Here is a 16,232-nt window from a genome sequence, read left to right as displayed (position 1 = left end):
GAAGTTTGATGGAGGAATGGATGGATATCTAATTTATGCACAGAACCGGGTTCAAGTCAGGAATGTTTGATACTTATCCGTTTAGGATTTGAAGGAATGTGTGAGATATGCGTCTGTGTCCATGTGTCTGTCTTTTTGCTTAAGCAGATACAAACATAAATACAGTCACTTTAAAATATGATCACAGCCCTCCATCGAAATCAAGTCATTTCAAGAACAATTCCTCTAGACTTGGGGTCATTTTGGAAATGTGAGCCTATGTCCGCACTGTCGGTGTTATTTAGGCTCAAATAATGTTACATTTAGTCTTTGAGTGCTCCTACTAATCTTCTCTTTCGTCTCAATTTCATCCTTCCAGAAACCGCGACCCAAACCCAGGCATTCCATCTCGAAACCCATCGAGAGCAACTACTTCGGTATGCACCTGGCCAGCGTGGTCACGCCTGAGAGGCCAATCCCAGTCTTCATCGAGAAGTGCATCCGCTTCATTGAAACAACAGGTAAGAATTGTATTTTAGATGTGTTTTTAAATTATTTAAAAGAATCCATTCTGCCTGTATGTATGCTATAGCTGTCTCATTTCAGCTCTTTTTTTCTTCTATTTTCCTATATTGCCTTATCTTAATCCTCCTGCCACCCTGGTGGGTTGTTATGTACTGTGGTCTTCGTCGCTATGATGCTTCTCCGGTCCTCCTTAAATCAACGCCTTTGTGTCTACATGCACATGCTTCTGTGCTTTCTTTTGTATTGCCGTTGCCCTTTGTTCAGGTTTGACTAATGGTAGTACTTTGCTGAGCTGTAGACTTTATAGGTGGGTACCTCCAGGGACATGCACCAGGTTGGGGTGTAATCTTGCTTTTTTTATAACCTAAATAGTTGTCTCATAAAAGTAAAGTAAAACGAGGTGTGATAAGATCCACGGGTGAAGCCACTTCTATACTTGCAGGTGCATATTGCTTGACAACTCCCAAACTGGTTCAAGTAAAAACATCAAGCAGATCATGCAGTCACCTGTTTTGTGAAAACTTTAAAATGAGTTATCGGAGCCTCATTCAGATCAACGAGATGATGAGAGAGGGTGAATTGAGGCAACAAATATTTGTCGTGGACTATAATATTAGAATGACACTGTATTTGAACTATACTCTCATCTGCTTGGATTTACCTTGAACTTTGTGTGGATTAGTGTCTGTGCTCAATCATGTTGAACAGGTTTTCAAGCTGTTGCCACTAGTCATCCACACACCCTCATACATCCTCTCCCATCTTCTCCTCCCTGGGAGCGTGGATGTGATTGGATAGCTTCTCCTAGCCTTGCTACCCTGTCCCAGATGCCAGACCCCCTGCCAGGCTGTTCTGATGTCCCACTTCCTCAGGACTGCCAGCTTGCCTCTCAGTCTGCCACCAGCTGTTCCACTTAACCAGAGGCGACTTAGTTCAGGGTCCATTAGTGGAGATATTTCTACACGTCTTACTTTATTCTTGTCTGAGCTGGGCTTTAGATACTGAAGTCATGAGTCAGTTTCTCACCCCTCTACCGCCAAACATATTTTTATTGATCAGTTTGCTGTTTTATTGTGTTGTCTACAAGTTGTATTTAAACTGAGCATTCCTACATAAAAATCAACAATGGCTCGTAAATCCAACACGACTAAAATCTAACTTCAGCAACCGTCTCTGAATTTATCTAGTTTACTTTAAATTATTGGGTCTAAAACTACTGGGATCACCAAACAGAAGTTTGTAATGATTCACGTTTGCTTAAGTAGTCTTTTCCTAACCTTCCATAAAATGAGTTGCATGCGAGTTTGCCAAAACATTGCTGTCGCTTACTGACGTGCCACTGCATTCCATTGTGATCCGTGTCCTGATTAGAGACTCTGTAGTTGTGGATTACTGTGGCGGCCGTACAAAACACCCATCGCTTTCCTCTGTGTAGGAGTATCGGGGCAAAGCGCGAGATAACAAGGCATCACGTTAGATTTCACCTCCCCCTTTTCAGGTGTTAACTGGAGCAGACTCGGCTTCACTTTCTTCTGGATGAAGGAGAAAAAATTGGTTGAATACGTGTCAATATACATACACACTGGTGTGTGCATACACCTCTTACCCTAACTCACTTCTTTAGTATTTTGCCTGATCCCCTTGTTTCCTCCTGTGCCCTTGTTTCTTTCCTCCTTTCTCCCGATCCAGTCATCCTGCACCTTCTGTCTCCACGAGTACCTTCACTTGTCAGATTTGATTTCTTTCATCTTCCTCCTAACCCATATTTCTATTTCTCCCCGTCTTATCGTCACCTCTCTCAATTCACTGCAGTTTTTTTCTCCTGCTATCCCCCCTGCTCTTTCATATCTGCTTCTCGTTGGGTGTGTGTGTGTGGGTGTGTGTGTGTGTGTGTCGGGGTGTGTGTGTGTGTCGGGGTGTGTTTTCGCCAGGAGGTAGCAAGGTAATGTTCTGCCCCGTAGCTCCCTCTGTCCGATCAATATCACAAGGTAGGAAATTGGAAGAATGTTTGGCCTCAGCTGTTTTCTGTGTGTGTTCAGCTTGCTCCTGAGTTATTTATGTGTGTATGCATGTATGAGAAGTGTAGCCTCACGCATCACAGTCAGAACTGAGACGGGTCTGTGAAGAGAAATGCTTTGTTTACATACTAACACATGCAGTACAGAATGGCACACCTACACAGACTATTACTGCGACTGCAAGGGGAAATGAGTTACAATGTGCTATTTAGTTTTAATTGTAGTCCCTGTAAGTCAGAGTTTACTTATACAATATCTGTGTCGACAATCTGTGGGTATAATGACACTCACGGGAAATTGCCATACAGTGCTGACACTGTTTGCTATAGTGTGAGCTCACACTGGGTGACCTTGAAAGGCTCACCCTGGACCTTCAGCTTGGACATACATTCTTCCCTCTTATTTATCAAACAAAAGTCACGTTCCTGCCTTTATTCTTAACTTGCTAATTGTTATAATCTTACAGTCTTGTGTTCATACCGCGATGAAGATATTGGTCTATGTGATAAACATATTTGTTTTGCCCCCAGACAAAGCCAAATTGTATTTTACTAGTCAGAAAACATCGAATTTATGAAAACACATTTTTCTTATTTATGTTTCGGAGGCACATCTAGGCAACACACAAGAGGCACTGAAGTAAAACTTGTTTTCTTTTTTCATATTTCTATTCAAAAGTCTTATTTCTTTGTTGGATCTCTTAATTGTGCTTTCTCGCTCACTCTCTTTGTCCCTGAGAATAATAGGAGTCGATGTGTTATTTTTGTGTTATTTTCATGCATTCTGAGCTTGTGGAGAAGCAGCTATATAAAATCAATCCATTGTGACTGCCCTTATCGCTCAGCTCTGGCTTTGTCTCTGTGTGGTAGCTGCACTGTGTTCTGCTCACGGATGCCGGGGTGATGAATGTGTGTTAGTGTGTGCAGGCATATCTGCTGGCGGTAGGAGCCTCCATAGTGACATAAAGGGCAGCACCCAGCCACTGCCGCGCTTTAATGGGGAACTATGCACTATGAAATCAGTATGGGCTGATTTGGGATCAGCTGAATCAGGAACACGCTGAAGAAGCACACTCGTTAACTGCAGCGGCTTTTATCGCCCGCTCAGGGTTTTGTGTGATTGCAGTTTCACAGGTGTGTTTTTGCCCACTTGAGTGCTGCTTGGTGGCTATGAAGGCACCAAGTTGAAGCTTCTGCTGTCATGTGCCGGCAGTAGCTGATGAAAGTAATGATTTATATGTCATGATATGCACTCTAGTATATTTTGGTTGGAGATCAAAAGAAGGGAAAGGTATTCGATGATGTTACATTTTCTAAAAGGGCTTTAAAGACAAAATTCTTAAATGATGGAGAAAAACAGAGGAAGAGTTTATATTTACGCTGACCCCAGGAAAGCAAGGATGCTGTTTGTTTGGACAGCTCACCATACATCACCTCTATCATTGTAAAACCTTTCTATTCGTTATCCATTCACCCCCCCCCCCCCCCCCTCCATGTGTTGTGGTTCGCTTCCACTCTTTTCATTCTCTTGCAACCTTCATCTTTGATGTGCTGCGTTGTTTCAAACACATTTCCTTTTCCTCCCTCCTTATCTTAATCCCTTTATTATTTCTCATTCTCTCTTTCATCAGTCCTGACCCTCACTCCTATGCGTCCTCACACTTCCCCCACTATCGTTCTCATACTTGGGTGCTTGTCCTGTTTTGCCCCACTCTCTCTCGCCACCACTGCTACACTACTCCCCTCTCCCTATCTCTCCTCCCATCCCTGTTTTCCTGGTGTCTGGCTAGAAAAGCTTTTGTGGATAATTGATTGGTAGAAGGAGGAGATCGATGCGGTATGCCTTGACTGAGAGCGCTCTCATTTCCTCCCTGCCTCTCTATCTCACCCTCTTTTTCTGCCACTCCTTTATCTCCTTCACTCCCTCTGGATTGTTCTTTGTCTCCATGAATCTCCACCAAAGTGTGAACGAAGAAAGCATTTCAAGGACGGGAGTTGGAACCTTATCTTTATATAAACTGGGGGGAAATTAATTAAGTAAAATGAAGTGAGCTTTCATTCACACCAGCTTTCCATGTGCCTTTCACTGTTGTGCTTTGACGCTCGTGTTTTCCATGTCTGAGAACGTGGATGTAAAGGGGTTAAGTCTTCTGTAAACCACCACCGTTACTCAACTCTGGGAGATTTTAGTTTGCTTATAAAACTTGTTGACTATATTAGATTATTAGAGTTAAATGACATGTATTATTCCTGTAAAACATTAATAACAATCAAATCAAACAGCCCTCCTTAAGTATTTAACAGCCCCTGCTCCCAGTCTGAACCTTTAAAAGTATGGAAAAATACATATTCAATCAAGTCACCTTCATACTTCTCTTCTCATTTGCTTCAGTATTATTATTCATTTAGTGTTTTTGTTGTCTGAACTATTAGATGGTTGTCTGTAACCTTCTTAAAGTGCCGGTAGTCTCCTTATGCATGTGTTGGATAGAACAGTGTCATATATTTTACACCTACTTTTTCCAGACATTAACTATTAGACACCGTCTCTTTTGCTTCATTGGTCATCGGGTATATTTCGCACCTCTAAACAAAAATGTCTTTTAAGTAAATATTACAATAACTCAAACAGGCCTTTTCCCTACATTTCTTGACACATAAGTGCAGCCCTTAAGTATGTTTATTGTCTAAAGAAAGCCGGCACATCCTGAGTAATTATCTTCTGCCGTTCCATGTCATGTTAAAATATGTGCGGCTCCAAAGGTAGCCTCAGCTTGTCACAGTGCACCAGTGGGCTCTTAGAAAGACCTGCAGGAGTGCTTTATGGGTTTAATAAATAGTGCTAATAGTGTGTCTAGCTGGAAGGGGACATAGAAAGAGGCCATTAGAGTATTTTTGTAGGCCTTCAGAGTGCATCTATAAGCAGCGTAGTGAAGCATCAAATAGTTATTGGCGGTGATTAACCATCTACTATAAATATTTGATTTTTGCAAATTAAACATGTGAAACGAACACTGTGATAATGACTTTCCTGTTTCTCTCTTTCCACCAGGGTTGAGCACAGAGGGCCTCTACAGGGTCAGCGGGAACAAGGCAGAGATGGAGAGCATGCAGCGACAATTTGACCAAGGTACGTTGCTTTCAACCTCCAGTACAAGTGTACACATGCTCATACTTGGTTGGCTGTACACTTACAAGCTGGGCGAAAGGGCTCCAAAGACATGTGTATGTATGTCTGCTTCTATCTGTAACAAACCTCGACCCCCTTAATTAACCGGGAGAGCATTAATTCTACTCAGGGAATTGGCCTTCACTTCCTTTTAGACTGCAGAGCTGCCTCCTCTATCTTGTACCTGCGTGCACGCACATTTTCACATGTGTGCGATTGCTCTCCGTGTGTGTCCCCATAAGTGTGTCTATCTGCTGTGGGCAGTTAATTACCTCCAGATTGGTTTGGTTAATGAAGCATGTCGCGGCCGAGATAGATAGCAGAGCAAGATGGCCTGTGTATGAGTGTGCGTACGCGTGTATGTACGTGTGTGCGTCCATGCCTGGCTGAGCCCAAAATCCAACTTAGGTAATCAGAGTTGAAGCTCTGCGTTGAATCATTCTGAGCCTCCAGCCAACGGAACAAGACATTACAGGTGAAACTACAGCGAAGGCGCCTCACAGACATACTGGAGATGGCACTTCATCAGCCCCCAGAAGATTCAGATAGCTCATTACCGGAGAAAGCAGCATCAGAAGCCGCGCACTTTTGGAAACTCTCTGGGAGCTGTCCCCGGACTGTTCAATATTTAACTCATCATATCTGTGTTGCCTTATTAGCCTCCCATCTTTCTAAACATACTTACTTTTGTAAAGTAATAAGTTATCAGAAAATGACTTTTTTGTATTTATTCTCAAATGCATGTACTATATGTATATATATACATACACACTTCAGTGCCTCTTTAGTGGTGTTGCAGTCTGACCTGTCTCTCAGCTTAAATCTACTTTTATAAGCGTCTGCGCTTCACTCTACCTCTGTTAAACTACAGGATCCTGTCGTATCATCAAATATACTGTTTTCTTTCTGTTCATATTGATTAAATAATATATAAAACAAACCTGTTTGTGCAGGCTTGTCTACAAGTTGTGTGCAAAAACAACCACAAGCAGTGAATAATTCTGAAAGTAGGCGTTATGTATAAAACCTTTTAAACGCAACCAGACCACAATGTCAATCCAGAACATTTTATATCAGACTTAATTAACAGACTAAATTATCTTCATTCAAAACTCATGTCTATTATCTCCATAAAACACTCCTGTTCATTGATTTGTCAAGCCACCATGCTGTCTTATTATTATCATTATTATTGAAGCCCCTTTAATTCACTGTATGTGGAATAGTGATGCGTGTGTATACACACTATGTGTTTTTTGTACTTTAAATGTCTTCTCTCCATTTAAAACCTTTTTCCAGACCACAACCTGGACCTGGTGGAGAAAGACTTCACCATGAACACCGTAGCTGGAGCCATGAAGGCCTTCTTCTCGGAGCTACCTGAGCCTCTGGTGCCCTACAACATGCAGGGAGAGCTGGTGGAGGCCTTCAGTAAGTCCTTTGGCTCTGGTTCGAGGGGACGTGGGGCTCAGGGATGAGGTGTATCGGATTTGACCATAAGTCATTTCTCCTTTTTTTGTAACTTTGCTTTAACCTAACAAGCAAAACTCTTGCAATCCAAAACCATCCGTGGGAATTAGATTTGCCACTCTGAGGAAATGGGGAACGGAGGAAAAAAGGGATGGAAGGGAGAGAATTTAATGCTTGAGGAAGGAGGATTTTGGGATGATTGCACATGTTGAAGGGATGCAGCAGCACTATGGATAGCGGCGCCTGGATGAAGTCATGAGTAAACAGTCATATGTTAGATAAACGAGGGTGCTCTTGAGCTCTCCAAGGCCTCTCTTTTTCTCTTTGTGTCCTGTAATCTGTTGGAATGAAGATTTTAAGGCGTAGCTTAGTCTTGCATCGCGCCAGAGAGATTTACCCCCGGGACGCGAGGCTGCTGTCACTCACTGAGCTCTGTGGTTGTGTGTGTGAGTGTGTTTTTAACGGCCCTGTCGAGCCTCTTCAGCCGTGACAGAGACCTGATAAAGCTTCTGCAGTCTATGCCACGATAAGGAGGAAAGGAAGAGAGCGAAAACAAGTTTAGAGACAAGAAAGCCTTCATTTGGTTGAAAATGGCAAATGTAAGGGCATTTTCTTTCTGTTAGGCGTGAGCGGTGGAGAAAAAGAGGGACACACAAAAAAGCTGGACGGGTGGATTTTATTGCACATCATCATGGTGACGTTACTTGAAATAAGCTGGAGGAAGTTATGTTTTGATGAGCGGTGATGGACGTACAGCGGGATGAACTGGGGCTGTGTTAAGTCATTATGCATGGAATCTGTTTTTGATCCACACTGACCTCATTGTGGGAATACAAACTCAAATTCTCTGATTGTAAATCATGTTTGTGATGTGGACGAGAACATCTGCTGTTTCCAGTGCTGCTCTCTGCCTCGCTCACACACACAGGATGGACTGTTAGCTGATGACGTCAGCTTTTCTGACTCACTCCTCGCCGCCATCAGGCTTAACACACCCTGTGTGTGCGTGTGCGTGTGCGTGTGCCTGTGTGTGTGTGTGTGTGTGTGTGTGCGCGCGCGCATGCGTGCGTGCGTGCGTGAGACCTGTAAGACATTCATTTTGAATGTGTGTATTTTCATGACTGGCTCTTCAAGCTCTTCTCCATTGTACTTCCCCCACACCCAGCCCTTCTCTTCACCAGCACTCCCCTGACATATTTTCCATAGATTCCCTTAATCTTTTCTTTCAGCCACCTTCCTCCCTTCTCTAACCTCTATCGTCTCCCTCTGCCACCCTTCAGAGATCAATGATAGGGAGCAGCGCTTCCAGACGATGAAGGACATTCTGCGACGCTTCCCCAAAGAGAATTACGAGGTCTTCAAATATGTCAGCAGCCATTTGAACAAGTGAGTGAGTGACGGGGTCAGAGTCCGCCTGTGACAGCCGTGCTGACTAACCCCGCCGGTCATCCAGTCAAGTGACCTCGCGGTGACATTACCGAGTCGCACACTGACAGAATAGAGGTTGCTTTATTGCAGTTTTTTTTTTTTTTTATCTGTATGCTGACGACTACTCTGCTCCAAAAAAAATGTAGGAAAACTTTGTCGTCTAAATTCAAACTATTGTATGAATCAGTGTTTCCCAACGAGTGGGTCGGAACCTCCAGGAGGTCCCAAGAAAAATGTGACCGGGTCACAAGTTAATTAATAAGAGACGAAATGCATCTGTCACACAACTATATGCTTCTTTTTCTGTGAATTTTATTTTATAGGAAATTATAAGACACTTTTACTTCCTTCAAATTAAGCTATTCAAGAAGAAGGCTATTTGCTTGATCTGTTGTGATTTGTGGCCAATTAATAACATTTTTTGGGTGTTTGTTGTGTTGCGCAGGGTGAACCAGAACAACAAGTTGAACCTAATGACCAGTGAGAACCTGTCCATCTGTTTCTGGCCAACACTGATGAGACCAGACTTTACCACTATGGACGCCCTGACTGCCACCCGCACCTACCAGACAATCATCGAGAGCTTCATCCACCAGTGCGCGTACTTCTTCTACAATCAGCCGCTGGCCGAAGGCCTCCCCGGCTCCCCCACCTCTACGCTGTCCTCCGGGGGAGGAACTTCTGCCTACTCCTGCATGGCTGGAGGCTACTCATCCTCGCCGACTCCGTCCCCGACTCCCTATGTCCTCCCAGCCACCCCTCCGGTCATTCCCCACTACGGCCCTCCTATCCACCACCACCACCACCACCACCTCCATCACCTCCACCAACACCAGTCCCCGCCCCACTCCCCACCTGCTACCCCCCAGTCCCCCATCCCAGCCCTGCTGCCGCCCTCCCTACACCCCCACCACCCGCCTACGGAACAACACACGCTGTGAACCAGGGATCAAGGGAAAGAGGAAAAGAGAAAAAAAAAAAACGAAGACGGATAACGAGATTCAGAGAGATTTAAGGGTTTTAGAATAAGTGATTTTGAAATTTGGGAAGGAATTGATGAAGCAAAATTGAAACGACAACCGGAGGTAGGAAGACAAGTTGGGAGAGATTGAGATGCAGTATGTACAGGGAGAAACCTATGTGTTTGGGAGAAGAGGGCCTTCGAGCCTCTGCTAATTTTAGAAAAATGGACATGCACAAGGCGGAGAAGGGGAACACTGAAAAGCCTCTGAACTGGCAGTATGATCTTTCTACCCCCTCGCCACATCATCCCTTTGTCTCAGTGTCACTTCACCTCGACCTGCCCTCCTTGCCTTATAGAGACGTTACACACAAACACACTAATGAGTGCGATGTTGCCAGTAACTGTTAAAGGGACTCAGAGGAGGGGACTCGGAAGTAAAGTGGAAAGGGGAATGTGAACTCTATGTTGGGATTGCTTCACTACACACACACACACACACACAAACACACTCACTTGACACACACCCAGTGGCCAGTGTGCCTCCGACAACCATTCTCCTCGATCCCTAAGCCTCTAGCTGTCCTGGGAATGTTTGTGGCCAGTGCACGTTTTTTTTTTTTTTGCAATCCGCCCACATACTGTACCGGCCTGGGAGGCTGTGACGAGGTGTAGCTTAGGGCAAGTCCTTAACACATGTTTGTTTATTTCGCCACTGTACAGTGGACTGAGACAAGAAACGTGTGTTACTACTCACCCGACAGGATGTTCTGTCCTCTGCGACACACAAATTCCTATCTATCAAACCCTCACACAGACACGCACACGGACAAAATCTGTTTCAGTTGAGGCAGTGTGCCAAGCACAGAAAAAAAATCTCAACAGACCGGCTCCACTAGACAGCAAATTGGAGCAGAGGATTATGGGAACACTCACACCCGTTGCATTCTGGGAAGGCTCCCCCCAATGGTTTTTCTCTCTTTTGGTTTGAACTTTCACCTCATGCACTGTCTTTGTATACACATGAAGAAAAGAGTTTAAAAAGTGGATGTATTGGTCTAAATCTTGCTTCTACATTCCCACTGTCCCAACGGCGGTTTGATTTTGTCCGTCATTTGACAAAACCGTGGGACGGGGGCCCGTCACTCGATGTTTGGCCTTGTGTGTAGGTGTCTGTGTGAGAGTCTGTGTGCGCATGTATCCATGCCTTTTTGTTTTACCTGAATTTCCCTGTATTAGGCAGATAGTGGGAATAATTCCAGTGTCGGACCTTCACCTGTCATGTTGCTTCTTTCACGCCGTGGTGGTTTTACGAGCGAGTTGGTTCTGCAGTTTCCACAGTTAGGACCTTGTTCAAAAAGCACTTTTCTGAGCACTTTGAAGGCACATTTTAAATTGGAGCTGCCATGACAGCCACCATTCACTTTATTGTCAGTCCACCTTACGCTCACTCTCTGGGAGCACACCACTGACATCTATAGGAGGAAATAGGTATTGCAGCCATAACCTGACTTTCACTATGGGCGTAGCACCATTTTCCTACTGTGGTTTGTGTAGTGTCAGATTCTTTTAGGTGCAATTGTTAAGATTTTTCATCACTGTATGTCAGGTAAAATTAACTTTAGAGCTCATGAAGTGTAAGAGTGTAAATAAAAAAATACAGCAGTTTTAAATCTGATACAAATAATTTGAGATTACATAGATTCAGGCTGTACTCGTGCGGTTGATGAGAGGTGCAGCGAATAAGATTTCCTCTGTCTTCTGTTAGTTTACACTTCGCCAAAGCACTCAGCCATTGTGAAGCAGTGCAGGCCACTTTCCAGACACTAGGTGTAAGTGGTGAGATATAAAGACTTCAGAGATTGAGGCAAAATGTAGCATTGCAACTCAAAAAATAAAAGCTGGAAGTGAGGCTCAAGCTTTGACAGGTGGGATGGGAGGCTTTTTATTGTTGGAAATAATTGGTAACCACTATTCCACGACTCGGCATGCTGTCCTCTAGGAAATGGCCTCACACCTCTGGAAGGGAGACTCAAAATTGCTCTATGTGCACTCAAAATATAATCTGCAGGAGTTTTACCACTACACCAACCTCCCCCTCGCTGTCACTGTCATCCCACCACATCACCGAGTCATTCCTAGTCCGAGAGACACACTCGGGAAGAGACAGCGGACAGAACAGACGGTCCATTCATCCGTCTGCATGACTGGACTGGAGCATCACAGAATTCCTCGGCCCTTCTTGCTGTTACCGTAGAAACCAGTGAGATAGGGCTTAAGGATAATTGCTGAGTCCTGATCGAAGTAGCTTTTTGTGTGCGTGCGTGTGAACTTATGCGTGTTAATGTTAAGCAGATGCTCACCAAGGTCACTTACTCCGTTTGACTCTGAGTTGCATCTGCACGTCTCCCCAGACTGTCCTGAAGTTTAACCGATCACTGAACTCTTAAAGGAGCTTTTCTAAGTCAACACTACCTATTTACCGTGTGTGTGGGTGTATGTGCGCCATTAGGGGATAGAGGAATTAAGGATGTGTGTTTGGTCGGGTGGGTTGAAGCGAACATGCGAGAGCGCTGTGCCTGGCAGGCGGCCAGACACCCGTGTGATCCAAATAAACGTGAAGGAGAGGAATGCAGTTCTCCTTGCGGTCATTACCCCGCTGCGTAACCCCGTTAGCTCGTCCAGATTACACCCGCTGATCCTCAGAGAGAGTGTGAGAGAGACGGTGGAGAGATGGGGGCGAGTTAGGGAAGACGGGCAGCGAACGGGTGAATGGGATCATTATTTGGGAGACGGAGGGAGGAGGGGTGACCACTGGTACTTGTGTGTGTGAACGCCGGCCAGTGGCGTTCCCTGTGTATATCAATGTGTTAATACTGAACTGACTGTGAGGCAGCCAAAGACTGTGGAAAAAAGGGTTGAGGGAGAGATGGGAAGCAAAGTGACAGTTTAGAAGAACAATTTAATTAAAAATGTGACTTTGGTTCAGCGGTATGTGGCTGCATTGCTTTTTCTTTTTTTTTTTTTGCAACAATGGTGACAGATGTCTGTTAAGTTAAAATGAGAAACAAACAAAACTATATTCAAATGGTTGTTTATTGGTATGTTAGGGGGTCTAACACATTGCCCTTTAGTCAGTGGTGATAGAAAAAAAAACTTTTTTTGTTTTATTTTAATAATAATAAAAAATACAAAGCATTTTTTAACAATTTCTTTGTGAACGATTGAGAGAGCAGCCCAGTATAGTGCATGATTTCTTCCCAACCAAGGAAGAGGGCTCTACCACTCTCACTATTTAAGAGATGATAAAAAAAATATAAAGAAATAATGGGGGGTGGGAGGGAGAAAATAATAAAAAAAATAAATGAAGTACTGTAAAGTGAAAAGATAACATCAAACAAAACTGTCATTATTTGCTGAGTATGGTAATTTGTCTCAATGGGAATGGTGTATACAGCAAGGCCTTATGTGATCTGTATCATAGTTAATAAATCAAATCTTGTAAAACTTCTGCTTCTTGTGTCTTTTTTTAATTTTTACTCTGAAGTGATTTGTGAAACATTGCACAGATGAAGAAATCCTGAGCAGTCTGCAGTTAATGCAATGAATTCTTAATCAACTTTTAAATCTCAATTAAGCTCTGGAAAAGCTAGAAAGTTGAACTTGAGTTCAGTTTTCTTTTCTTGTTGTCAAACTACTGCAGAAAGAACTTCTACATTACCATTCATCAGCATCATGTGATGTTCTGATCGACCAGATTCAGGGCAGATATGTTCACTAAAGTGAGTTTTCCCTCGTTTTGTTTACTTTTTTAAATGTTTTGAGACTCGAGGTAAAATGATCTCTTTAAGGAAAATAAAGATTAAAGTATTTTAAAATAATATCTTGTGTAACAAGTAGGCTTGTTTATTCTTTATTCCTACCTCTTCATCGTTTTTCAGCCCTTCAGATTCATCCTGCAGCCTCTTGTGGCCTCTACAGCAGAACTGAAAAAGTCTGCAGTAAGAGAGAAATTGGTGAAGAGAAAAATTATATGAATTAGTATAGATGTGAAGAATTGAGACAGATGTTATACAGTGGGTTGTGATTGTGTTAACCAATTAGCTTGAGACATTAGAAACGCAGCAAACACAATTATGTATCATTCAGAATTCACTTTAATCCTGACTAAGTCACATATTAAGATGCATGACATTTATTTTGCAGATGTTATGTCCAAAGTGAGAGCAGTCTGTCTTGCCATTCATGTGGACGGGAGGAATCTGGGCTCATTACAAACCTTACGATAAATAGACACACACATGGCTGCTTTGGAGGAGCAGAACATACAGCAACCTGACCTATTATAGAGACGGCCTTCTCACACATGAAAAGTGATTGAAGAACTATTTCCGTAAGCTCAGCAGATAGGAAGACGTGTGTACAATCATTTACAAATAGTGTAAAAAGTTCCACACAGAATGCTGTAATCTTTGTCCCACAGTTTGTGTCTGTTTTCTCTGAACACTGTTGAAGGGCCACTTAAACCTCGTAGGGACCAGATGAGATCACAGCGGCCCACAGGACCCTCCTGTTTTTTTGTGAGGGGGGCTCCTCCCGCCGCCTGTGCCATTTTCGGGGCGATGTAGCCTAAGGACTCAGGTCCCTGTGAGGGCGCTGTGAAGGCCTCGCTGCCATTTCATGGTGCCCTCATCTGACCTTTTCATTGAGTCAAACCAAAGGAAATCCATGTCCATGACCTTTGTGGTGCATCTTTCCATTCTGGCTCCGGAAGAAAAAAAACGCAGAGAGAACCGAGTGACTGGGAATGAAAAGGGCATGCCTGTGTGCACACAGGACACACAACCCTTGAACTCTAACCTTTAAGAGGTGTCATGAGGGAGAGAGTGGTGCGGGATTCGATTGGAAGTCAAATGTGGAGATCGTCAACATTTGCTTTTACTGGCCAATGTGTCGGGATGAAGCCACTCAGGGTTGTCAGGACTGGGAACTTATCGGAAGGGTAAATAACAATAGAGAGACAAGTGAATAAGGCTTTTAGAGCGAGAACCTTGTTCCCATGTCAGCCACTTAACTAAATCACAATTCTCTCATATTCACTTTTTCTTCAATAAAACGTCTTCACGGGCATTTAGCTGCTTTTCCTTGTGCGTACACAAAGACGCCACTAGGAGGCTGACTTGTCCCACACTACCCATCAACCCTCGCGCCGCTGTATCCGGGTAAAGGAGGCATACGCAGCGGCGCATGGACTTAATTGCTCGGGTTTAAGGTCTGGATGTCAACACTGGGACAGCAGCTCTAATCCCGCGCTCACAGTGAGATGAATGCGTGAGACGAGCATCTGAAGACGCTTCTCATTGAAGTCGAGCTCCACTTCTCCTCTCACAGTTTGAAGTCGGAGGAGGAAATGGGTTTGACTAAACTCCAGAGATTGTGTGGGGAGGAAGAGGAAGAGGAGGAGGAGGAGGGGTGTCGGCAAAGTAAGCCGCGGAATAAAGACAAAGAACTTAATTTGAAGCTATTGTTGCTCCTATTAGAGGCGTGATGTGGTTCTTTAGTGCGAGGCACGACCAAAAAAAAAGTTCTGAGGTAGACAGGTGGTGGTGGAGGAGGAGGATGTGGAGGAGGAGGAGGAGGAGGAGGAGGAGGAGGAAGGGGACATATAGTATGGAGAAAAAGCAACGGGTCTTATGATGAGTCGAGGCACGTATCTCCGCTCGACCGTGTCTTTCTGGGCTTCGAGCTCGCAGCTGCGGCGGCGGGTATTGAATTCAGATGCGGCCTGCCTCCGGCTCCGGGCCGCTACAGGTGGAAATGCTCTTATCAATACGGACTGTCCGAGCCTGACTGCGGGCCGATCCGTCTCATTGATGATTTTAGGGGCCCCTGCCCTCCCTCGTGTCCCCGAGGATCCCATTGATTAATGTCTGGGTCACACTGGTATTTCCATATTGATGGCTCGATTGATGACGGCGCTTCAGGAACAAGCCGTATTGAGCAGCTGGGAAGTGATACATTTCATACTATTTGGCGGATGTATTTATGCGTAATGGGCATAAGAGTGAGATGCACGTGGCGGAGGCCCTGGAGATCTATAGGCGAGAGAAGGAGCGCATGTCGGGATGCAGGATACGACACATTCTACGTGCAAATGCAGCAATGCTCTGTGTACTGTGATCAATATCCTTACAATAACAACAAGCTGTTATACTCCACCATCAATAATTATGCAGACAATAGGTCTACAGTTTATAACTGGGTAGAATATAGTGACAGTTTAGTGCTTTCATGGCTTCTTTTTTTGTACCATTCTTTTTTTTGTTGTAAAAGTTGATTAAATAAGATCAAACTGTATTGATCCCCAGGAGGAAAATGAAGTATTACAGATAACAACCAAGCCAGTGAGTAAGCTTAAATAATAGATCAAAGTCAGAAAGTTATAGCGTAGGTACAGTGTGCATGCATGTAATATACTCCATGTGCAATGTTTCATGAAAATTTGTCTCAGTCAAGTTTATTTATAATACACTTATCACAGACAAATATTACAAAGTCACAAAAGATAAAACATTAATTAAACCAAATTGACCATAACAGGGACCAAAGCATTACAACAGTAAAAAAGCAGAATAAACTACACATTCAAAGACGATGCAGTAAGATACACAATAAAAAACAAT

The 16,232-nt window shown here is 43.8% G+C and overlaps 1 protein-coding gene across 1 annotated transcript in view; it reads left to right on the top strand.

The window, feature by feature from the left end:
- arhgap35a (Rho GTPase activating protein 35a) overlaps positions 1 to 13,016 on the top strand; it is a 55,372-nt gene extending 42,356 nt beyond the window's left edge. The window contains exons 3-7 of the mRNA XM_068584425.1: positions 359 to 500; positions 5,574 to 5,651; positions 6,990 to 7,121; positions 8,441 to 8,546; positions 9,034 to 13,016. Of these exons, the coding sequence (XP_068440526.1) occupies positions 359 to 500; positions 5,574 to 5,651; positions 6,990 to 7,121; positions 8,441 to 8,546; positions 9,034 to 9,529 (954 nt within the window). The 3' untranslated portion in view covers positions 9,530 to 13,016. The remainder of the gene's footprint in view (positions 1 to 358; positions 501 to 5,573; positions 5,652 to 6,989; positions 7,122 to 8,440; positions 8,547 to 9,033) is intronic.
- The last annotated feature ends 3,216 nt before the right edge of the window (positions 13,017 to 16,232 follow it).

This window comes from Clinocottus analis, unplaced genomic scaffold, assembly GCF_023055335.1.
Source record: "Clinocottus analis isolate CAN_PGR_092001 unplaced genomic scaffold, fCliAna1.0.p SCAF_2, whole genome shotgun sequence".
NCBI classification, from domain to species: Eukaryota; Metazoa; Chordata; class Actinopteri; order Perciformes; family Cottidae; genus Clinocottus; species Clinocottus analis.
Note: the sequence above shows the minus strand (reverse complement) of the source record. Positions and strands in the feature narration are given on the sequence as shown.